The 25134-nt window shown below is 46.0% G+C and overlaps 2 protein-coding genes across 2 annotated transcripts; one reads left to right on the top strand and one right to left on the bottom strand.

The window, feature by feature from the left end:
• The first annotated feature begins 2501 nt into the window (after nucleotides 1-2501).
• Nucleotides 2502-7140, top strand: Zfp57 (ZFP57 zinc finger protein). Its single transcript, XM_055606563.1, has 3 exons — nucleotides 2502-2519; nucleotides 3857-4001; nucleotides 6054-7140. The coding sequence occupies exons 1-3, from the start codon at nucleotides 2502-2504 to the stop codon at nucleotides 6959-6961; spliced, it is 1071 nt and encodes a 356-aa protein (XP_055462538.1). The 3' UTR covers nucleotides 6962-7140.
• Nucleotides 7141-7306: 166 nt separating this feature from the next.
• On the bottom strand, nucleotides 7307-18471 carry Mog (myelin oligodendrocyte glycoprotein). The gene is made up of 8 exons (XM_055606564.1): nucleotides 18232-18471; nucleotides 15789-16136; nucleotides 13286-13399; nucleotides 11585-11605; nucleotides 11241-11261; nucleotides 8907-9023; nucleotides 8613-8633; nucleotides 7307-8095 (listed from the first exon to the last, which is right to left on the bottom strand). The coding sequence occupies exons 1-8, from the start codon at nucleotides 18314-18316 to the stop codon at nucleotides 8082-8084; spliced, it is 741 nt and encodes a 246-aa protein (XP_055462539.1). The 5' UTR covers nucleotides 18317-18471; the 3' UTR covers nucleotides 7307-8081.
• Between the last annotated feature and the right edge of the window lie 6663 nt (nucleotides 18472-25134).

Genomic DNA, 25134 nt, shown 5'->3' with positions numbered 1-25134 from the left:
AAATACCTTGGGTCGTCTGGACTCCCCTGTAACTACTGAGTCCCCCCATAACTACAGAGCCCCGTATGTGTCTAAGTCTCCTTGTGTGCCTTCTTGGTATTTACTAAATGTTGCTCCTGGTTCCTTCGCTTGTCTGCGAAGCGCTGCAGTTTTCCTTTGGTCTCACAAGGAGAGAGCTAAAGCCTTTAGTAGTTGTGTCTTTTTCCACTGTGCGGCCGGGCTGGCCTGGAACTCAATTCCATCTGCCTAGTACTGGAATTATCCAGGTTCAGTCTCAGGTCCGTTCTCCCCTCCCCCTCCGCACACACCCCTGCGCCTCACCCCAGGTTGCAAATACTTAATCTTGGGAAGTGGGATTCCCTAGCGCAGGTGAGACCCGTGGTGATAGCCCGTGGGCGGGGCGAGGAGCCGTGGCGCGCGGGCATTGGGCTTCTCGCCTACCTTTCTGACCCCGGCCACCTGAGGTGGGTTAAAAGCGGATCAGAGCGGAGCAGAATCGAGGGACTGCGTAGCGGACTCCTGACTTCGGGCTGCACCGCCTTCCTTCTGGTTCAGGCTCGAACGCGCCCGGCCTTTGGTGGGCTGTGAACCGACGTGGGCGTGCGCGGGCCAAGGCGACGCCCCAGGAGCAGCGCTTGGACGGCAGTGCAGCGGGGGACGGCGGGCTGCGGAGCTCCGTGCCGGGCTGCCGGCCGCGGTGAGAGCGTGCGGGCCCGGGCGGAGCCTGGAGAAGCCTCCCCGACCCGCTCCACCGGGTGGAAAGGCTCGCGCGGCTGAACCCCCGGGGTTTCGGGGTTGGGGGCAGGCAAATCCAGCAAAGCATTTGGTGTGCGAGCATTTCTCCCCAAACTGTGTGTGAGAGAGAGGCGGCGTCTCAGAACGGAAGACAGACAGACAGACAGGGTGTCTTGAGGTTGATCTTCCCGTCTCGGCTCCCTGAGCGGAGGGATTACAAGCAAGTATTACTGGGGCTGGCCCTACCCCTCAGATTTCCGAAACCGTAAATGGGTTTTAGTTGGAGAAGTGGGCCCGGGATTGAGAGATGGCCGAACATTCCCTCTCGAAGGGCGGCCCGGCCAGGGTGCAGGTGAACCCACTTGGGACCTGCTGCCAATTAACAGCCAAATCTTACCCAGTCTCCTTCCTTTCTCAAGGCTCCTGGACCAGGAAAGTACAATCGGAGGTAAAGGAGGAGGAGGTGGGTGGAGGGAGACCGTAGCTGTCGGTTAAGGGCAGGTCCGGAAGGCGCGAACATGGAACTGTGTGGAATGTGGATGGGTGGGAAATGGGGAGCAGGACCACATCTGCACATGTCAAGCGACAGTCTCAAAGGAAGAAAGAAAATCACCTTCAGACCCTGGGAAAGCAGCTTCCCTGGTGACTTCTGGGGGTTGAGTTAGCAATTGTTCCTTGCTGGTATTTTCACTCTTGTTAAAGAATTGAGAGGCGAAGGGCAACAAGCTGCCAGCCTTTGCGCTTCCTTAGCACAGGGAGAGAAGTAGAAATAGGTGACTGTCACAGGAAGGCGGCTTTTTTGCCCTTTTACATCAGAGCATACATTTTTTCAGGATGAACAAGGAGCTTAAATGCTGTCAGGTTATTGTCACTGTGTGTTACAGGAGTCTGGTTGTACACGTGATACCTGACTCATGCCAAGACGAAGATGATTCCGATGATGCGAAAGCCTTAATCACTCAGTAACATTTCTATCTGCGGGTTTAGTAAGTCAAACTTGTCCCTAGACTAGCTCTGTGTGGTGTGTAAGGGCAGGGACTCTGACAGCCTCTTGATGCTGTGTAGTGGCCACAGGCTGCACTCTCCGGAAGGGGACACGCTCGCTACAGTGTGCGTGTTGCTAAGTGTTGAGGTTGCCTACGAGGTCATCAGGGAACAGCTCCATTGTGAATAGCGTATCTATGCGTTAAAAGGCTAAGTCCTAGCTAGAGCTTGGGTATACATAAGGCTCAGTGGTACAGCGTGTGCTTACTGTGAACAGGCCCCTGATCTACTGAGCCTCAGGATATCATACACACATTCAGGTCACAGAACCCGTATTTTAATTTTTGGTTCTGGAAGAGATACTTACTCCCATGTTTCCAACGAAATAAAATCAGAGAGGATGAAGAGACGGACTCTGTGTTACTCGACACATTTAGGTATGTAGTTTTCAGTGGTGCCGAGTCTAGAATTAAAAAACAAAACAACAACAACAAACCTCTCACAGATCAAATGTCCTGGGACAAATGACTTACCACCTACACTTGAAGTCTGTTAAGATGGAACCATTGTTACCTCACTTGGTACTGCCAAGAAGGCTTCATCACAGGGCAGGAACTTAGTAACTGCGTGCAAAGGAAGCACATGTTTCTTATTCTCCTTTGTCTGATATTATGTATTTTTCTCTAACCTCAGATTTCTAGAAGTGGGGACCAACAAATAGTGGCTAGATGCAGTCTGGAATAGAAGGCAAAACACCTAGGACCAGCCTGGCATTACAAACAATGGCAGCTAAGGAAGAGGTAACCAGAGCCCTGAACTGTATGGCCTGGGCTTGGAGGGAACTAAAGCTGTCAGCTGTGAAAGAGGAGAATTTGGACAGTTGACCAATTAAGGAAGACCGTCTCTTAGAGTAGAAACTTCTTTTACAAGAAGCAGTACCACATTCTGGGGCCCTTGCAGAAACTCTCCTTCTTCCCCTTCCCTGGAAGGCAGAGAGTCACAGGGAGCCTCAGTCTCAGTGACCAGAAGGAGAGGCCACTAAGCACATGCTGCTCCATAGGGTAGGTAGTATGTTACCCGCTTGACGGAAGCCCAGAAGAAAGATGATGGTGGAGGGGTTGAGGAGATGGCTCAGTGTAGAAGTCCTTGTTTCACAAACATGAGGACCCAACTTCACCCCCCACATTAAAACATCATCAACAACAAAGAAAGAAAGAAAGAAAGAAAGAAAGAAAGAAAGAAAGAAAGAAAGAAAGAAACTAGGTGCAGCAGATAGCCTTGTTGAATTGGTGAGCTCCAGGTTCAGTGAGAGATTTCTCAAAAAAAGAAAAAAAAAGGTAGAGGAAGATACACATGCCTATAACAAAAAGATTAAGATTACCAGTGAAATCCAGCAGCAGAAGGGAGGAAATGTGGTAGAGACATGGTAGGGCCTAGACTCCCTGAGGCTTCTACCTGCCTGCGGATATAACAGAACCTCAGACTATCCCAGACCCAACAGTAGGATAAAAGAGGAATTTCAAGATTTTCTTCTATATTTCATACCACCCTGGGATCCTTTCATGGATTTCATCAGAGTAGCAACCAATTTTACTTCATTTCTCTTCTTAGTTCAGAGATTTCTTTCTTCCTTTTTCTGCATCCATCCTTTTCTTTCTGGCTTTGTGTCCTTCCTCACACTTGTTCTTTCCACTCATGGTATTATCTTTCTCTTAGGTAGGAATTCTCAAAATCTTGAAAGTAAATCAGTATTTTATAGTCTAGAGAGAAAGTTACACACCACCATGCATATAAGGTCAAATAAGAGCCCTTTATTTTAGCTGGTGACCAGGAGCAAGCTAGTGCCGTGTACGAACTCTTGGCATGGAAGCTCAGGGGTACAGCAATCAATCATGTGGAAAGGCAGAGCCACGCCCTCAGGTGTAGCTTGGGGACATGTAGTAGTGTTTTGGGTACACTCAACAGAGATTTTGGTTATGCATTTCGGTTGTGGTCAGGATCACAGAACACCCTGATGTATTGCCAGGGCAGATGTGACAGTGCAGAGGCCTAGGGCCTAAAAGTCCCTGAGCAGACACAGCAGAACTGGAGAAGACGGTGTTGCCTCACTCACGTCAAGTCTTATTTGTATGCTAAGGCTGCCCAGCCAATCCAGATACCAATCACTTCTGAGGATGTGGGAGTGAACTTCACCCAGGAAGAATGGAAATGTCTGACACCCACACAGAAGACCCTTTACCAGACAGTGATGTCAGAAACCTTCAAGAACCTGTCACTTGTGGGTAAGAGACTGAGATACCCCCAGCATTCTCCCTGTCCTGTAGCCTTAGACTATATGGTTGTATTTTCTGCTCGGACACATCACAGTTGGTCCCTAGTTTTATGTCTGAAAGATTTGAGTCACAAAGTTTAGGGGTAAAAAGTAAAAGAAATGCAAACATGAATGGTGAGCGGGGCTTGGAAGTGGAGGTCGGAAGACCAGGTCAGGGTGATTCTCAGCTACATAGCAAATTTAAGGCTACATGGGGAAAAAACTCCCCTGAAACTGGAGTTATGGGTGGTTGTAAGCCACCATGTGGCTACTGGAAACAGAATCCAGATCCCCCACAAGACCAACAAGTACACTGAACTGAACCGCTGCGCATCTCCCCAGCCCTGGATTAATGTTCTTAAAGCAAGTGCACAGGGCATCATCGCCTCTTGTCTGCACAAGACATAAAGGGGCTTAGCATGGGACCAGTTTGCTTCATTTCCACACTACACACAGTCTTCGTAATACATCTCATCATTTGAAAGGACGGAGAGAATCCAGAGCCAGATTGCCTTGTTTACTGAGTTCTTGTCGAAAACAACAAAAGTGTGCCACCCACCCCCACAAAATATGACTCCACTCACCGCTAAAATATTTGCCTAAACCATATTGGAACACCATGCAAAAAGGAAGAGAACAGAGGAGTTTGAGTCTCTATCCCCTGAAGACAACAGGTAAGAATTGCAAAAGAAGCTGGGTGTGGCAGCTCACATCTGTATTTGAGGCTCATCCTCTCACAAGACCAAGCACCAGCAAAATGGTTCAGAGGTTGGAAGTGCCTACCATCAAGGCTCACAATTAGAATTTGAAATGAACTCGGTGGAAGGAAAACAGTCCACTGACCTCCACAAGCACGTGGTAACGTGTATACCTGCGCACATGCAATAGTAAAAGTGAGATTTTAAAATTGAAAAAACACTGCAAAGAAGAGAGGTAAAAATGACCCAGGACCCTCCCAGAATGGTGAGCATCAAGGCTCACTATAGCATCTCAGTATCTTTATACCTTTCCATTCTGGTTAGACTTGGGACTAGAAAAAACACTGAGATCAAACTTTTAAGTCCACCGACTTAATGATGAAAACAATCTAGTTTCCAGAATTTGAGAGGTTACGTGTGTTGCTTGTCAGTGTTACCCTTTGATTAAGAAGTTCTTCCCAAGAAAAAGTGGAGAAAGAAATTTGACAATGTTGAGCTGGAGAAGGCTAAGCTTGTTCCTGAGGTGAGAATGAGGAATTGAGAGGAATGTTAATTTACGTTGGCCATACTTCCCAGTTTGCTGAGACAGTCCTGGTGTGGTGGTGCTTATTCCAATTCAATAATTAAAATCATCACTTTTGACTCCCAACTTGCATCATATAGCAGTCATCCCTTGGGCTAGAGGTTTAGCTCACTGGCAGAACACTTGTTTCCCCAGCACTGGAGGCGAGTCCTGATACCTGAAGGGGCTGTGTCTCAGTGGTTCCTGAAGCAACAACCACACATTTATGTGTCTGTTTACAGAGCTCTGGGGACTGAGCCTTGGGCTTTGTGTATACTAGGCAAGTGCTCTAATGCTGAGCTATATCCCTAGCTCCTGAGTTGTTGTGTTTTTTTTTAATACTAGACACAGTAATAAATTAATTATAAGATAGAATAATTATAATCTACATTAAAAAGTTATATGAGTCCTTTCAGGAGGGAATTTCCATTTGATGATTTTTGTGCTGTGGCTGACACATGTGAAATCAGGGATGAGGGGAGGATTCTTGCTTCATCCTATGCGGGGATATATATGAGCAATATTGAGAGTGAGAAGATTGTTTTCAAAGATATGTCACTATTTAGATATTCGAGACTATAGAAGACTCCTATGAAATTTTTATTAGCTGCTGTTATTAATTTGTTTTTCCTATTTCTATATGAGGTTCAAGGGTGAATGGTTGAGGTTTAAAGGCTGGGAAAGGGAAAGCGACTTGTATGAGTGCAAACCTTGTGTTGGAATTCTCATAGTGAAGTGTGTTTTTTCCCGTCTTCTACCATAGCAAGGACGCAGCAACCTCAAGAACCTGGCGCAGCTCTGAAAGATGAGGAGAGTGCTGATGAAGAGGAGGCTTCTTTTGTTTGCAGAGGAGTATTCAAGGGTGGACCACTGCTTTTCTGCCTGACATGTGGCAAATGTTTCAAAAAGAGTGCCTTCCTCCTTAATCACCAGTTTCCTTCGAGGTCCCAGAGGGCTACTAGCCACCAGCCCCCGCTTGGTGGAGAGACGCCTTTCTCTTGCTATCTCTGTGGCAAGACTTACCGTGATGCTTCCGGACTGAGCCGTCACCGACGCGCTCATTTAGGTTATAAGCCCCATGCTTGCCCTGTGTGTGGAAAGTGCTTCCGGGATCAGTCTGAGGTCAAACGCCACCTGAAGGTACACCAAAACAGGAAGCCAGTGGCTGGCAACCAGATGCATACCGTTCCACCTACAACACCTGGATCCCAAGCACCCATCCTCAGGCATGTAAAAGTGATTCAGGGACCAGTGGCCAGGGCAAAGGCACGTAACGGCAGAGCCTCATGCCTGGATGTCAGAACCAAAACTGTTGTAGTGAGGCACACAAAAGTAACGATCTCTTGCCCCTTTTGTCCCGTAACTTTTACCAAGAGGGTCTGTTTCTTAGCCCACATCAACTTGCACTACAAGGGTCAATCCAGCCAAGAGTCCTCCCACGCATCCAACACACCCAGGAAGCCAAAGATCTATTATTGCCCTGTTTGTGACAACTGCTTTAGGGAAAGGGAAAGCCTGCTGGAACACTTGTGCGAAAAAAGATTGTTTAAATGCGCGGAAATCCTGGGTCATTTGCTTGGCTTTCTTCCTAATCCCTTGGTGCTTCAGAATATTTCACAAGTAGAGGGATCCTCAGGGGGACAGATGATGGATAAAGACAAGAAGACGTAAAGAAAGAGGAAGCATGTATGCAGTGAGAAATAAAAGGCCTGTCTGGGGATGGTGAGACAGTTAGTGGCTAAGCAGCCGGACCTCCTGAGCTTGAAGGAGTTTGAAGCCTGAGACCCCTGTGACAGAGAAAAGAACTGACTCCTGACCTCACACACATGTGGGTGTGTGAGGTCACACACACACACACACATCTCCCCACCCCACAAAATAAATACAGTTTTTAAAACAAAAAGAAGTGGGTCTAACTGAGGTCTTTGTGTTTTCTGAAAATTGGCCTCTGGCCTCAGGAGGCTTCAGTAGGAAAGGAGTAGATGATGAAGGAAAGACACGACAAAGAAAGGAAAAGAAGTGCACAGATGAAATTGTATTAATTAGCACCTAGCTTGTTTGTGTCTGGTAGACCATCAGGTAGTAATTGTTGGGGAAAAAAAAAATAACTGTGTTCTCTGAGAGAAATGAAGGAGAAAATGAGAGGCAGGAGTATGAAGGACACAAAGGTGCAGAAAGTAGGAGAGAAGCAGACCCAGTTCTCAGCCCTTGTTTCTCAAGGTCCACCCACCACGCTGCCAAAGGAAGACAGTGTGGCTGTTGTCAGTATTCTTTAGTTTCCATCTCCAGGTTTTGGCTCAAGTTTTTATATTCATACTCCGGCTCACTTAGCTTTCCCTGATACTGTGGGCTCTTCTCTGTCCCTAACCCCCTACTCTCTACATTGCTGTTCTTCACAGTCTTGACTTGTTCTTTTTGGAAGAAGCAGTCACCATTTGCAGAGTTGATGTTCTATAGTGTGTAATGTAGAGGTTCTGGATATCCTGTTCGGTGCAATCATTCCTGTATTTCACTGGTACATGGGTGTCTTCAGATAGACTATCTGGCCTTAGCCATGGGGTATTTTCTGGAGGAAGATTGAGACAGGAGTAAAAAGATGTGGGAGCAAAAATTAAAGGAGGAAAGGAGCTGAGGAAAGGAAGATATTTCAAGAAGGGAATTCAAGTTCTACTTGGAATCCAGAGTGCTTCTGTAGATGTATATTGGAGTGTCTCTGTAACAAAGAAGCCAACAAGAGACATCCTCAGGGACCTGCCAGGCTCTCCTTCACTCCAGGAAGAGACACCATCACTCAAAAGGGGTTTCCTAGAAAAAAAGACAACTTCAAAAATCTGCCAGTGAAGTCACTGAACCTAAGAGACAGAACGTTCACAGGGGTCATGTTATCTCTGCCAACCTCCTGGTTGGTCTTGAAGGAAGGTGAGGTTTAGGATAACTGTTATGGAGCACGCCAAAGGAGGCTGAAGAAGTGGGATTCTGGCCTAGTGGTACTGAAAGCTCTTGGGTCAGCAGGTAAGAGTGGCTCACCAGCTTCTCTGGCACTAAAATCTTGTCTCTAACAGTTATTCCCTTTCCTTTTTCCTCAAAGAGTCCTTCCAGCCCTTCCTGGGAGTATAGTCCCTCAGTAACCATCTTCCTGTGCTGGCTTTTTTTGTTGTTCAGTTTAGAAGAAAAAGGTTGGGTATGGAGGTACATGCTAGCACTTAGAGACAAGAGGCAAGAGAATTGCCATAAATTTCCAGACCAGGCTGGTCTACATAGTTCCAGGGCTGCACACTGAGACTTGTTTCAAGAGTGGAGAGGGGTGTTGGGGAGAACTTACTTAGCTCTTCAAGAAACTGTCCTGTAAACAAAGAGAAATGAGATGGTGGGTGATCGGTGAGAGATTCCCCCTCGCCACCTCACAGCCTCCCCAGAAAACCCTCCATTTTCACTAAGGGGCCCATGCATCTCATTTAGTGGTTCTCAGTTTCCCTGAGGATTCTGATGGTGAGCATACAGACACCAGGAAGGTGGTCCCTGCCCTTCAGTCTAGAGCTTTGGTTCCACTCTTTCCCACCCTGGTCTGCCTGAGGCCCGCTGCACGGTGGTCCTGTTTGCCGCCCACACACTGCACCTGCTAGTCTTCGATGCAGCCAGTTGTAGCAGATGATCAAGGCAACCAGGGGTCCAAGAACGGGCACAACAACAAACAGCATTATCTTCCAGCAGGGCACCCTCAGGAAGTGAGGATCTGAATGGTAGAGCAGAACAGAGTGTTTCCCTTTATCCCCCCCCACACATACACTTCTCAACCTGACGCCCCAAATACCAAAGGACTCCGGACAAGCTATAGACTCCATGTTTTGGATGAGCTGTGCTGTGCCTTTATTTTCATTAACTTCTAATTGAATTTAGCTTTTTCAGCTGATTTAGTGTAGAAAATAATGGGTTTCACGATACTTTCATACATTGTTCATACCAGCTATGCACTAGCCCTCCTTTATCCGCATCCCTAGCATTTTTTGCTTTTTCGAAGACAGGGTCTTGTGTATCCCTGGCTGGCCTTGACCTTAAGAAATCCTCCTGCCTCAGCCTTCCAGGTACTGGGATTACAGGTCATCAATCCTGCTATCCCTAAGGTTTTATATATGTGTCTGTGTGTATATTATATATACATATATACTATGTATTTAGTATAATAATATATATTTACTATATATATTATAGTAATACCATAATTTTGAATATCTAATATATAGGAAAATAGCAAGCAGCAGGCTAGGGATGCAGCTCATCTCACATGTTGAGGGTTCCTAGGTTCAGTTCTCAAAAAAATACACACAGTATTAGTATTATGCATTAGTATTATGATACCAAGATATGAAAATGATTAAAAATTTAGACATTCAAATCTTATAAATAAAATCCTGGGAGCTGGGAATGTAGCTCAGTTTGTAGAACTACATTCTTGTAGCTTGCCTACCATGCACAAAGCTCTGAGTTTCATGCCCAGCACAGCTTGCAGCTAGGCTTCATGGCTCACACCTATAATCCCAGAACATAGGAGGCAGAGGCAGGGAAATCAAAATTCAAGGTAAGCTTTGGCTACAAAGCAAGTTTGAAGCCAGCTTGGAATACATGACAGTCTGTCTCAAGTGAATGGGGTCAGTGAGATGGATTAGTTGATAAAGGTGCTTGCTGCTAAACCTGAGGGCCTGAGGTGATCCCCAGAACCCACATGGTGGGAGAAGAGAACCAGTTCCTGCAAATTGTCATCTGACCTCCATGAGAACACCTGCCCACCCTCACTCACTCACACCACACACACACACACACACACATGCGCATACTTAAAAAATTATGTTTCTCTCAGGATGTTCAGAGACTACATGTGTGACATCCACTAGCCCAATGTCAAGTGCTAAGGTGGAGCCATCAAGTGTACCAGAAGGTCTGAACAGGGTTGTTCTTGGCCTCAGAAAGAAAGGCTGCTTAGGAAGATTGCTCAGGGCAGAAATTTTCTAATTTGTATGGAATCTATTCAACAAATGTTTGAGTACCCTTCTGTTGTTGCTGTTGTCCTGTGGCTGTGCGATCTGAAGTAAAGAAAATGCAAAGACGATTCTTGAGGAGTTACTGTTCTAGTTGGGGTATGCATGGTTGCATATGCATTTTCCAGCAGTGGGAGTTGAAGGCAGACGGATTGGATGCCTAAGGCCATCCTTTAGTTTGAGGCCAGCACAGCCGTATGAAACCCTGACTCAAAAAAGGAAAGATACTAGTAGGCTTTATTTTTCCTTAAAGGAGCCTTCCCTGATGTGCCTTTGGGCTGTACTCCTGAAAACTAACCCTGCCATATAAGTATGCCAGATGATTTTTTAAAAATGTAATTTTCTGGGTGTGGTGGCACATATCTTTAATCCCAACACTGGGGACAAAGAGGCATGTAGATCTCTTTGAGTTCAAGGCCAATCTGGTCTTCATAGTGAATTCCAGGTTAGCCAGGGCCACATAGTAAGACCATATCTCAAAAAAATATTTTATTTTTATTTATGGTGTATGTCTTGTGTGTACAGATGTTTGCTCTGGGGTCAGGAAATAGAACTTAGTTCCTCTAGGGGAACAGCAGACACTCTTAATGACTGAGCCATGTCTTTAGCCTTAGTAGTTGTACCTTTTTTAAGTATATTTTATTTTTTCCACTAGGCAACCAAGTTTTTGTGCAAAGGATCTGTTATCTAACTTTTATAATTCACAAGGTGAAAAGTATATAAGAAGTTTTCATTTGTAAAATTTATTTAGTGCCTGACCCTGGAATGTGGTAATACATTTTTGCTATATTCCTACAGATCTTGAATGCAAAGAAGTAAGATGGAGGGACCTTACAAAAAGCCACTGGTCCTGGTCCCCCAGGCCGCAAGTGAAATCCCACAGTGACTTGGAAGGGCTAGGGTATGTCTGAACTTACCAAAAGTCCGATGGAGATTCTCTGAAAAGAACAAATGAAAAAGGATTCAGCAGGGCACTGAAAGGAGAACCCTTTCCCTGAAAGGGGATCTATTTAAATCACTTAATGATGGTTTTAGTGCCGACACAAAGGAGCTATTGGATTTTATGTCTACACTGGCTGAACTCAAGTGAAACAATGACATTTCTAATTTTTAACTGCTTATAGTTTTAAACATTGAAGTTCCCAAATGAAGGAAGCACAGAGCATTGGGTGAGAGGCAAAAATGGTCTGAAGAAATGGTCATTTCAGGCAAGCTAAAACAAGACGGGAGGAACTGGGTAGGGAGGGTGACTGGAACTCACCAACTTCTGCTCGAAGTTTTCCTAAAATAGAAAAAACAGTTTTTTAGTTTGACACTATGAGGACCCTTCCACACCCATCACCTTGAGCATTTTTTGATGGTCTGGGAGCCTCTTTGGAGAGTGGGGAGAGCTCTGGATTTAAAACCAAGGATTCAGGCTCTTTCTGTGGGCGTTGTCTGAATTAGATAATAAAGACTACAAGAGCCTGGAGGTGAGGGTGATCTGGCTGTCATCCCAGTGATTGCCAGGGCTGGTTATGTTGATCTAGCTGGCTTCTTTTCTTACAATTCCATGGATGTGTCCCTCCCAAAGCCGCTTGTTTAGCTGGAGAGAACGACCTTCTAGAAGAGCAGAGCCCACTCTTCTGTGGTCACTGTTCTTCGGTCAAAGGTATACAAATAGCTGTACTTCATAGATAGAGCCCCCTCTCCCCGCCCCAACATTTAAGAATGCAAAACTCAGAACTGTCCCTCAGGAGCCAGCAATGCTCAAACCACACGAATTGCCTGTTTTTCTCATATTTAATTCTCGGTCTGTGTGTGCACATATGAGTACTTGTCAGCTCTCCTGAAGTCAGGGTAGTTGTGAGCTGCCTGACGCAGGTGCTGGGGTGGGGCTCAAGTTCTCTGTAAAGAGCATCACAGGCTTTCGGCCCCCGGAGCTGCCCCTGAAGCCCTACCATAAGGCTCTACACCTTCTATGACTCCCTGCTCAGCTCACTTGGCCAAGCAGACTGGCATTTTGTAAATATGAAGCCGCATCTCACTGGAAGGAGGAGCTAGATGTTTAGTGAGCGACGGCTTTATGACTGCATCTGTATTAGGCACTTTCCTCTCTACACTTCCATGGTTTAAGAGGAAAAAATCTGTCCCTACCCAGAGACTTGGAGAACCCAAGAATTTTCCTTATGGTTGGTGTCTACAGTAGAGTTGGATCCTAGCCTGCCTAGCTCTGTCTTTCTGCTCTATGCAGCCATGATGGTAGAGGGCATTTTCCTTGCTGTGGAGCAGGTAGTCAAGCATTTGGAATGATTTTAAGGTAAAAACAAAAACAAACCCCTCCTGCGGGGCTGGGGGTGTAGTTCAGTACAGAGTACTTACTTACTGTGCATAAGGCAGGGCCATTGTTGATCTGACATTTGCCCCCTTTCCATGGCCCAAACCCTCCTTGCTGCTCTGTTCCTATCAGCAAGAGGAGGTGGAAACAGAAGACCTTATGCTTTGGTCTGGGAAGGACATAGTGTAAGGAACTCTGACTGCGGGTTCTGGCCTGAACAACTGTTCACAGTCGAATGGAAAAGACAAGGGGACAGTTTCTTTAGTGCATTCTATGTGGCAAAGACTTTCATTTCAGAATCCTTACTAAAATGTGAAGTAGCGGAGTTGGAGACATGGCTCAGGGTTAAGAGTGCTGCAGCTTCTGTGGAGGACCCAGGGTTCAGCTCTCAATACCCATGTTCCCTTTCCAGGGATTCTGACACTCTCTTCTTGCCTGTATCACACCATTTGAGCAAGTCACTGAACCACCCCTAGACTCAATTTCTTCCTCAGCAATGAGGCTGTCAGTCTTACTTCACTGTAAATACGAGGTTCTACTATTATCTGAAAGCATTCAGCAAAACATGTTATGTAGTTCTGAACCCAGAAGCCTTAAAACTACGGGCCAGGAAAGGATCCTGACAGACCCGACCGCTGTCCGTACCTCTCAGCCTGTGCTGCAGGAAGAGGAAGACAAGGCCCACAGAGACCTGCAGGAACAGTGCTGGCAGAAGTGCAATGAGAACCAGCACCCCAGGGCTGATCCAGTAGAAGGGGTCTGAAAGGCAAAAGTAATGTGTCACCAGCTTGCTTCCCTGAACTGTGCAGAGCCTCTGCCGCAGTAAGTTAGGGCTGAATAAGGGAATGAACATCAAGACTTAAAAATGCTGACACATCCGGGCATGTGCCACATGCCTGTAATCATAGCATTCAGGAGGCTCAGGCAGGAGAATTGCTGCAACTCACAGGCCTGCAAGACCTGCCTGCCTTAGCCTTATTCTTGATGCTAATGTGGGCTTGTTTCTAGAAAGGGATAATGTGGCCATTGGTTTTTCTTTCTTAAACAGGGCAAGTCTGATCTTGAACTCCTTGTCCTCCAGCCTCTACCTCCCAAATGCTGGAATTACAGGCCTGAGCTAAAACTTCCCAGATTTTATTCAGTGTTGCGAATGGAACTCCAACCCTTCCCCTCTCTCTCAGACAAGCAAACCAGGAGATTACTGAAGGAATGTGGAATGTGGAAACCAACTCAAAGGAAAGCATTCTCCCCTGAGGCAAAACGTTTAGTGTGTTCAGTGTGTGTTCTGCTTCACTCCCCGAATCTTTCTTGTGGTGAGTTGGGCCTCAGTGAGTATGCTGGAGTTGGCAGTTGAACTGGGAATTTGCTGAGAGGAAGAGAAAAAAAATCTGTATGCTGAAGTTCTGACCCTCCACTTCTTTGTGAGTGAAAATTCCTCAGCAAAAACAGCTGTGTGAAGAACATTCTGTGGCACAGCTATTTTCATGTCCCTGCGAGCTATCTCTAGAAACAGCGCTTTGTTACTGGGTATACAATGTGTCTTCTGGTCTCGCCTGGCAACAGCCACCCCCACCTCAGATACAAAGATGGTGGATTGTCTGATGTTGGCACTGCAGGTGGTGAGGAGGAAGGGAAGGGGTCAGAGGCTCAGAACACTTTTGTTCTTCAATTACATAGCAATTAACTCTCAAAGCTCCCTCTGTCTGTTTTCCTATCCATGATTTAACCACTCTGAGCAAGACAAATAACTCCAGTGTTAGCCCTCACACGAATCATACTGACAACGAAGTTATGAAAATGAAGCAATGGTGCTAAAAGTACAGGTCTCCTCCACCACTGTGTGTGTGTGTGTGTGTGTGTGTGTGTGTGTGTGTACATGTGCTTAATTTATTTTATTTTAATTTATGTGTATATTTGTGTGTGGGTATATGTGGCTTTGGAGACCAGGGGAAAGTATCAGATCCCCCAGAGCTGTGGGTTCTGGAATAAAATTCTGGTCCTCTGCAAGGGCAGCAAAAGCACCTAACCACGGAGCCATTTTGCTAGCCCCTTGATTTTGTTTGTTTTGTTTGAGACGATCTCTTATATCCTAGGCTGGTGCCTGACTTTTCATCCTCTTGACTTTAACTTCTAAGTGCTGGGTTTACAGGCTTCAGTTTCTAAGATCAGTTTATGCAGTGCTGGGAATTAAACCCACAGCTACTTGCATTCTATTCGGTTGGTAAACACTCTACCAACTGAATTATCTCTATTACACATACACACACAAATTATATCACTGCCATACAATGCACACACAAATAGGCACACACACACATATACACACAAAAATTATATCCCTGACATACAATGCATATACAAATAGGCACACACACACATACATACACACACACATGAATTATATCCCTGCCATACAATGCACACACAAATAGGCACACACACACACACACCACACATATATGGAGTAAGTGTTATATGTATGATATATATATGCATATATTATGTATACATATATTTAACTACACACTCAAACAGGGATATGTTTTTATGGCTTGCTTATGTCATTCAGCAAGCTATCATGGGAAGCACCCACGCTCTCTGGTATGGATCTAAAGCAATCATTGCAAGCTGAGCATGGTGACTCATGCTTTTAGTTGCAGTGCTCCAGAGGCTGAGGCTGGAGGATTGCCCAAGTTATATATATACACGTAAGCTAGTTGTGGTGGCACATGCCTTTAATCCCAGCTCCCAGCACTTAGGAGGCAGAGACAGAGGGACCACTATGATCTTGAGGCTAGCCTGGTTTATATAATGAGTTCCAGGCCAGCCAGGGCTACATATTGAAAAGTCATCATAATCATAATAATACAAACAACTGAAGTGCACAGGCATTTGTTTAGCTTAGATACCATCTTTTATTTAACTTCGCTTTCTTAGCCATGAACACTAACTCTGATTTCAGTTTTCCAATTCAAAAAACAAAATAACTAACAGCCGCAGCATAGGAGTCCCTGTTTACTGAAGTATTTGTTCCTTTGGAATTGATCTCAGAAGTGACATGTTTGGGTATCTTACCTGAATAACTGAGGTGTGAAGGGGAGGTCAACTACCCCACAGGTCACACTGCAGATTACCTTGGTGGACTCACCTTCCACTTTCAACTCCATAGCTGCCTCCTCTTGGTAAGAGTGGTCTCTGAAGAAGCAAGTGAAGCCTCCTTCATCTGAGAACCTCACGTTCCGGATCCGGAGAGTAACCTTCCCCTCAGCGATGGTCTCTTTCAGAAGCTCTGTGCGTCCCCGGTATTCAGGTGCTTGCTCTGCATCTTGGTCCTTGCCGTTTCGGTAGAGATGAACCACTCTAGAAAAGGGAGGGCGATACCACCCCACCTCCATGCCGGTGGCATTCTTCCCAGGAGATATGCGGCACGGCAGCTCTGCTTCATCCCCAACTAAAGCCCGGATGGGATACCCTGGTCCTATCACTCTGAACTGTCCTGTCCAAGAAACCAAAGGGGGGAAAAAGAGTCAGATGTGACAAGTTCATCATAGAAAAGCTGCTTCAAAAAAGGGGAGGAGGAAGGAGACACAATTTTAAATTTTTCATTTTATTTATTTTTAAGACAGGGTCTTACTACGTAGCCTTGGCTGGCCTGGGACTCAGAGATCTTCCTGCCTCTGCCTCCCAAGCGCTGGGATCAAAGCTGTATCACCACACCCAGAGATTTGTTTGTGTCTATATCAGCACTCATGAGTGCAGGTGCCCACAGAGGTCAGAGGCATTTGGCCCCTCTAGATCTGTGGTTACAGGTTGTTGTGAGCCACGGACGTGGCTACTGTAACCAGACCCTAGTCTTTTGTAAGAGAAGCAAGTTACCTCAGAGACCTCTCTCTAGCCCCTGATATTATTTTGAGACAGGGTCTTGCTCTGTAGCCCAGGCTGGCCTTGCACTCACAGCAATCCTCCTGTCTCAGCTTTTTAAGTGCTGGCATTGTGAGCACATACCACCATTCTTGGCTTAGGACAATGACATTTTTTCTTTTAAAGGTTTAGCATTTGTGCCAGTGTGGGGGAAAGCATGTCACCTTTGTGCACTCTTGGAATCCATAAGAAGCTGGGGTTACCGGAGACTGTGATCTGCCCCAGGTTGGTGGTACTGAGAACCCAACCTATAATCCTCTGCAAGAGCAGCAAGCATGTGTAACAGCTGGGCCATCTCTCCAGTGCCTTTTTCCATTTTTGAGAGTTGGCACTTATAGCTCAAGCAGGCCTTAATCTTCCATGTAGCTGAGAATGATTTGAATTTCTGGTCCTTCTGCTTCCATCTCACAAATGCTGTGGTTACAGGGGCTCACTAGCATGCCGGGTTTAAAAGTTTTAAATGGAATTAAAGAGCCTCCGTGGGGATCCTTTTTGTTTTCTTTGACAATGTATGAAGTAAGCAGTCTAGTTAAAGATATGTTCTGAATGCCTGAGACAGGATACTCTCACATGAAATCATCTGGACAATGGCTTCCACTTTTCAACCAGCTGTGTTCACCTCTGACTCATCAATTGGGAGTCTTGCCTCCTTGGAATGTGGCCTACTATTTCTAAGTGCTTTCTAGCCCTCTGTCCTCACACTTTGTCCCCACAGTCACTGTGGAAGTCACATACTCTTGGATAGCTGCTTCACTCTTCTTTATCAACAGGACCTTCAGCCTTGTTCTGGACCATTCTCTGAACATCTCCCCAGTGAGATTCAGCTACTGGCAAGTAAGCTAGGTTCTTTCTTATACCAAGGGCTAGTCCTGGGGCTAGGCCTCCATCAATCACATGGCTCCCTGAGGTGTACCTCTGTCTTCTATTTCTTTATTTTCTTCCTAGTTGGGAAACAGGCTCCTGTATAACAACTCATTGCTGCCTGATTCTGCAGAGCAAGTTGTCAAACATAACAAGATGTTATAACTGAACTGTTTATTTCTAATATTTATTTTTTGTGCTATTTTATTTTGTCATTCAGGTCATTTGCCCACAAGCCATTTCGCGGACTCTCAACAAACATTTGTCGGATTTACCACAAACAAGCATAAGATGTTCTCTCTCATTAACTCTGCCAGCACCTCCAAGATGTTATTGTCCTCTTTTGAAAAGTGAAAAAGACAAAACTAGGGGCTGGAGAGATGGCTTAGCAGTTAAGAGCACTGACTGCTCTTCCAGGGGACCTGGGTTCAAATCCCAGCACCCACATGGCAGCTCACAACTGTCTGGAACTCCAAGATCTGACATTCTCACAGACATGCATGCAGGCAAAACACCAATGCACATAATATAAAAATAAATAAATGTTAAAAATTAATTTATTAAAAACAAAAACAAAAGTAGGGCTGAGAATAGAGCTTAGCTTGCTCCAGGCCCCAAGTTCAATTCCCAGCACCATATGTTTGAATTTTATTCCACAAGAAGCCAGGAAGGTTACTAAAGAGAGAAAGCATGCCAGCAGACCCAAGTGTAGACAGGACACTCATACGGCCGTTTGAGGTTATTAAAGGAGGTAAGCCCCAAATACCGCGTTCTGGTGGTCTCTTCCCGGCTGAAAGGAGCATGCTTACCTGCAGAGCTGGATGACAGCTGGAGGAGAAGGAGCAGGGAGAGGAGGCAGCGAGGCTGAGAAAGGCTCCACAGACTGGTCTTCATGGTTACTGGGGAGTGTCCCTGGCAGCAGGGTCAGGTCAGGCTGAAGCCCTGGGGGTGCATGTCCCTTACTCCAGGAAACCTGAAGGGAGAATCTGGGAGGGCCCTACTGCCCAAGCCCAACCTCCACGCAGGCATCATCACAGCTGTGCTCAGGGGAATGGCTCCTTGGCACAAAAGGACTACAGATCCATCAGTGGCCAGGGTTTGCCTCCCTCCCTCACAGCCCTGGAACAGTGGCTGCCTGGTACTGGGCCATTTCTCTTTTCCCCTCCCTGCATCCAATCTTGGGAAGGACGTGTGGTGCTGGCAGTCAGAGGGGCTTATTTGTGGGTCTGTAAGGCATGTTTAACCCCTGCCACCAAAAACTGTCTAGGGGAGAGGGATTACTGAAGGTGTTTAAAAAAAATCAGCCTTGACTTGTTGTGTCTATTGTCTTTTTGTGTGTGGCAGTCTTGTGTATACCAGCCTGCTCACAAACTAATACCACACAGGAAGACCTTCAACTGTCTTTATATCCTGACTACTGAGATGATACAGCAGCCTGTAATTACCACACCCTCGCCTAGTCTCCTCTTCCTCCTCCCCTACCCCAAGTCTGAGACATGCTCTCCCTGTGGTTGGCAGCCCTGGTACTTGACATGTAGACTAAGCTAGCCTTGAATTCACAGAGATCCATCTGCCTCTGTGCTGCCATGCTATGCGCTATACTGATAACAAACTGAACCTCTGAACCTGTAAGCGTTAAATGCTTTCTTTCACAGGAGTTGCTGTGGTTATGGCATCTTGTCACAGCAATAGAACACTGACTCAGACAGTAGAACATAACTGATTTTCTACAAGGTTTATTAAAAACACAAACCAAACAGTTAAGGGACAAGGTAGAGAGATGGCTCAGAGTTTAAGAACACTGGATGTTCTTCCAAAGGTTCTGAGTTCAATTCCCAGCAACCACAGGGTGGCTCACAACCATCTATATTGAGATCTGGTGCCCTATTCTGGTGTGCAGGCACACTTGCAGGCAGAATGCTGTGCACATAATAAATAAATAAATCTTAAAAAAAAATAAAAAGACTCCCTTTTCTTGCTTGGTGTGTTGACCCATGCCTGTGATCCCAGCACTCACGGAGGCAGAGGCAGATGAGTTCAGGGCCCACCCGGTCTACAAAGCAAGTCCAGGATAGCCAAGGCTATACAGAGAAACCCTGTCTTGAAAACAAACAAACAAACAGAAAAGACCCTCTTTTCTTCAGCTAGGACTCAAATAGGAAAATTATCTGAGACAACGGAGAAGCCAGGTCCCTTCCTCCTAGGAAAGGATCAGTTACCCTATCCTACAGTTAACTGGACTTTCTTAGCCTTTGTCCCATGGCTTCCAATAAATTTTAACATGGCCTAAACGTACTTTGGCTAAACTGTAAATTAATTTATTTTCCATTTATCAGTTTGCGTCTTTTAACATGGAGAAATTACACAGCACATGTATTTAAAGGGTCTCCGTGAAGAGCAGCGGTGCGGCATTTGTGTCGCAGGGTGGTGGCGGCACCTTCTGTGCTTTTAATAAACACAGTGTGGAGACTCAGTTATGTTCTACTGTCCGGTCAGTGTTCTGTTGCTGCGACGAGATGCCATGACCGCAGCAGCTCCTATGAAAGAAAGCATGGAACGCGGCTTGCTTACGGGCTCAGAGGTTCAGTTTGTTATCAGCGGAGTGCAGAGCACGGCAGCACGTAGGCAGATGTGGTAGCTTAGAGTGCTACAAGTGGATCGATCGGCGGCCGCAGGAGTGAGACACTGGGCCAGGCTGTAGCGTTTGAAACCCCCAAACCCACACCCAGTGACACTTCCTCCAGCAAGGCCACACCTCCCAATCCTTGTCAATTATCACCACTCCCTAACGATTAAACACTTAAATTTGTGATGGGGGCCGTTCTCTTTCAAAGCACCACATCAACTAATGATTAAAATGTTACGTTTCAGATGTTATCAAGCAGGGCAGGCAAGGTGTTGCATGCTGTGATGTCAGCGCTTGGTGGTAAAGGCAGGAGATACAAAGTACACTGAGATGGAGGACTGCCTGGGCCTCAACAAGAAAAGCCCAAGCAAATCAAAACAAATGAAAACAAATAATAAGTAAAGAAATGTCTTATGTGTCTTCTGTTATTGTGATAATAATAATTATGATGATGATGAAGTCACTGTATTTCATGTAGCTTAGTGAGTCAGGAGAGCCACGCAACTGCTTGCTTTCCATTCTAAATGGGAGGCAGAAGTGCTGGTTTAATCAAAACCAAGCCAGGGCTATCCCTTGGAAGAAGCATTTAGCTGTTCAGAATGTGGGCCCATGTGTGACTGAAGTATGTGGGACAGCTTGAGAAGAGAACTCGAAGGCATAGTTTATTTTGCTCTTCTCACAGTGTAAAGAGTTTCTTTAGCCTGGCCTACATGCAGGTTCCAGGACAGCCAGGGATACTCAGAAAAATCCTGTCTCGAAAAAAAAAAAAAAAAAAAAAAAAAAGAATTTGTTTATTGGAGCTGTAGTCTCCGTGGGAAAAGACTGCCGGAAGGAGCTTCCCATTCTGGATCGGAAAGCCAGCACAGAACGTTTTCCTTCAGCATCTTTTCCCTCTCTTCTCCATCTCTGCATTTCCGGATACCTTTGCAGCAGGCCCTTGACTGGAGGAGGCAGGAGAGGTTTTTAGTCTGCCCAGCAACAGTGACGCCCACGGCCTGGCCACTCGCTATTGGTTGCCAGGGACCTTTTGGGGTGTGGGCTTGTAGCGTCTGTCCGCGTCGCTTTGACAGCGGATCTCCACAGGAAAGACCGTGCTACCCTTTTCGCTTCAGGGTCGCTGCTTCTGGTCACCTGCTTTTCCTCCACCCCCATTTCATTTCTGTTTCTGTGCAGTGTGGACCCGGCAGCCATCCAGACCAGGCTGGGTAGGCCCCGCCCCGCGGTGGGCTGTCAGTCACCACCGCGGCTCTGACGCCGGCGACGTGTGCGGGCGGTTTCCGAGCTGAGAAGCTGTCACGTTGCAGACCATCTTGGAACCTCACAGACGCTCCCGTTTGTTTCCTTTTCTGGGGATCGACCCAGGACCTTACAGACTACGCAGGCACTCTACCTCACAATTATAGCCCATCTCAGCCCATTTTCCTAGTAGAGAAAACTATAAAACGGTGTAATTATGTGACCTGGAATTCCTAGAGCTCTTTGTATTCTTTTTGTTTGTTTGTTTCTCTTTTTCGAGACATGGTTTCTCTGTGTAGCCTTGGCTGTCCTATACCCGCTTTGTAGACCAGGCTGGGCTTGAGCTTACAGTGATCCATCTGCCTCTGCCTTCCTGAGTGCTGGGACTATAGGCGTGCGCCACCATGCCCACTGCACTATGGATTCTCATTCCAATATGAAGGACCTTGTTTCCTCATCTGTGTCAGAAGTGGAATCCTCAGAAGCGGGATCCTGGGTCTACACCTTCCTAGCTGAATGAGAAACGTCCGAGATCCTAATTCTGCACATGAGTTAAACAAACCTCAACTTCTGTATTTATAAAACGGGAACTATTAAAGAACCAGCCTACCTCCATCTTAGACGTAAAAGCCATTTATAGTAAAGGTAAACTAGGTTCATTCCTGTTTATGATTATGATTAAACCTCTGTTTCTCAAGGATTGGGCGAAACCCCCCTAGTAGCCTCAAGTACACATGGTTCTGTACTGCCTATTCCAGGAATGGCATCGTATATAACTTTGTTTAAAGAGTTGTTTATTGCTATCTTGCACCCCTACCTTTGTTTCAAAAGGTTTTACGACCACGTAAGGCTGCCCTGTTAGTCTGCGCCTGTAATCCCGCCTACTTTCCCCCTTTTGGAGACACGGTACCCCTGACCCATGTCTTCCTCACAACCAATGCTGACCTCCCAAACCCTGCCTTAGAGGGAGGCAGCCTGTGAACATGAATGAAAAAGCTTGCTTTAATTAATCTAGCCGTGATGATTCGGTCGGTAGTCCTTCTCCTCCCATCTTTGGGATTGACGCTGCAACACTTCCTTCATGAAGCAGAGGGTACATAAAGTGTGTTTGGTGCCGCTCTTGGCTCTCAGTAGGCAGAACTGTTATGCACAGAATGCTAGCCAAAGAGGGCAACACTTTGCTTTATTTTCCCCTGAATACTGATCGCACTTCATTCTCACCTTCTTCCAGGAATGTAACAGTGAGGAACATATTACAGAATAAGTTTGTGAAATGAACAGCAACCTCCCCACCCTTTCTTTACATACTCAGCCTCAATAAACTTGTGAAAAGGATGAGTGAGAGGTATAGAGGGGGGACCTAGGCAGATCGGGGGTGTGAACATGATCAAAATACATAATATGCACATTTGAAATTCTCAATGAGTTAACAAAAATGTTATATTAAAAAAGAATGACTGGGGGGCTAGAGATGGCTCAGAGGTTAAGAGCACTGGCTGCTCTTCCAGAGCCACCACACGGTGGCTCACAACCATCTATGATGAGATCTGGTGCCCTCTTCTGGTGTGCAGGCACATATGCAAGCAGAACACTGTATACATAATAAATAAATCTTAAAAAAAAATGACTGTCAAGAGGTTGGGGCTGCAGCCCTCTTGGAGCTGGGATGTGTCATAGCTCCGTTGGAAGCATGCAGAAAGTCCTCGCTCTGAGCAGGAATCCAGTGCCAGCCTCAGAGGGCTGAGGCCAGCCTGGCTAATAAGTTCATTTCTCAAACACATGAACAATTAGACAACCAAGGACAAAATTTCTACTGTCTCATCTCTAGCCTTTCTATTCAATTCTTTTTCAGGCAGTGATTTTGTCCTCAGACGCCTTCCTGAATTGTGACTGTAGGCCAACAACTTGGTCTAGATTACAACTAATTCATGTTTCCTCAGGGTCCTCCTCCTCCCTATGGCACCCAGTACTGGGGATTGAAACTAAAGGCCTCTGACATGCTAGTCAAGTGCTGCACTACTGAGAGACGCTGCTAGCCCTAGAGAAGGTATTTTCAACAGGTCGGGAGAAAGAGGATGTGGGAGGGAGGGAAAGGTGATTGACCTGTGATAAAGAGCTTTGGTTACCTTTCGGGGCCAGGCACAAAGGCGGGTACCTGGAGTTAGTGCCTCTCACCGTTCCTTTTCTCTTTCCTTAGTATTATTCTCCACATCCATTTCTACAGCTTCTGAGATCCACAAGTCCCTTCCTAAGTCCTTTCCCTTGTGTCATTTCCCCTCCTACTCCACACCAAACAAGATACAGGTTTTTACAGTTCACAATCTCCGGGTTCACAATGGGATCAACAGATGGCCTCGTTGTCCATCATAAAGGCATAATCAGAGTTATCCAAAGTTGTATGAATGGTAATTATGAAACTGCTGAGCTCAACAACAGTGGTGGAAACCTGGGGGGGTCTGTGTAAATGGAGAACTTGAACTTCTTTCTATAATCAACAGAAGGTCATTCTATCAGCAAAGAGGTGAACCCAGAGCCATGTTCTCTGCCAAAGCTGTGGAAAACCAAGAAGCCCGGAAGACCTGTTTTGGTCAGCCTGTGTGCAAATTCAGTTCAAGACAGTCAGTGATTTCTTTGCCACTGAGGTAGTAGCCACAGGCATAGTTATTGGCAGCGGCTCAGGTGGAAGAGCTGATAGTTTCATCAAAAACTGTGGGCTTCAGGTCTAAGAGCTCTTTCCCTGGGCATAGGTTTGCCCACACCTATCTCACTGAAGAAGATGCTGAAGGAATTATCTCCCACGATGGCCTCTTTACGTGGCATGTGGCTATCAGGCTGGACTCCATGTTCTAGGCAGTAGAGCTCTTAGCAGGCATTGCTCATCTGGACGTCAGCCAGCCGAGTTCGACAGCATTCACATGTGGTAGCTGCATTTAGGAGGTAAGGATGACAGAAGCAGACACGATCTCAGTTGCTATCCCCAGGAGCTAAGGCTTGTAAGCAGTGCAACAGTAACGTTCTTAATGTAACTCATGGCACTGTTGGCTGGCCATGAACTTATGCCACAAAGGCTGAGGCAGCTTAGTCTGCTGACACTGGAAACTAGGGGACTTGGTAAGAACCTGCAGTCTATAAAGAGTCTGGAACCAGAGCTGAATGAGGATGTGACAGGAGGTAGGGTTGATGTGGCCTCTGTGATTCTGAGTTACCCTGCTAGTCAAGTCCTGAACAGAATAGCATTTCAAGTAGCACAGCCCCCACTTCTTCTCTGTAAGGTCCAATGTCGCCTAGGCAGCCTTGACTGGCATGTAAGGCTCACTATAAACTCTAACCTTCCTGTCATTATCCTTCAAGTGCTGGGATTTCAGGGTTTTTTCATCATGCCCACCTTCTAGTACAGAGCCTACTAAACTGGGTTTAACTAGGAATTTATGCCTAGTTGTATTCAAATCATAGCCAGAAGCTGTCTTGAAGCTTACCAAAAATGAGGAATGTATTTTTTTATTTTATTTAGTGTTTTTGATATATTTTCACAGTGAACATATGGACTTTATAATAATAATTTTTGAAAAGATGTTATACAACAAACAAAACTGAAAAAAAATTGCTCTTTAGACTTGCTCCATTTCTAAAGAGTTGCCTTGTAACTAATGCCATCTAATGGGCTAATTAAATAATCAAGCTCTGCACGATGGCACACACTTATAACTCCAGCATTCTGGTGGCTGAGGCTGAAGGGTTACCTAGAGTTTGTGACTAGTCTGATCTACTTAGTAAGACCTTGTCTTACACACACACACACACACACACACACACACACACACACACACACAGGTGTTCTTCTTTCCGGTGG

This window comes from Psammomys obesus, unplaced genomic scaffold (assembly GCF_907164565.1).
Source record: "Psammomys obesus unplaced genomic scaffold, mPsaObe1.curated_primary_1811, whole genome shotgun sequence".
NCBI classification, from domain to species: Eukaryota; Metazoa; Chordata; class Mammalia; order Rodentia; family Muridae; genus Psammomys; species Psammomys obesus.
Note: the sequence above shows the minus strand (reverse complement) of the source record. Positions and strands in the feature narration are given on the sequence as shown.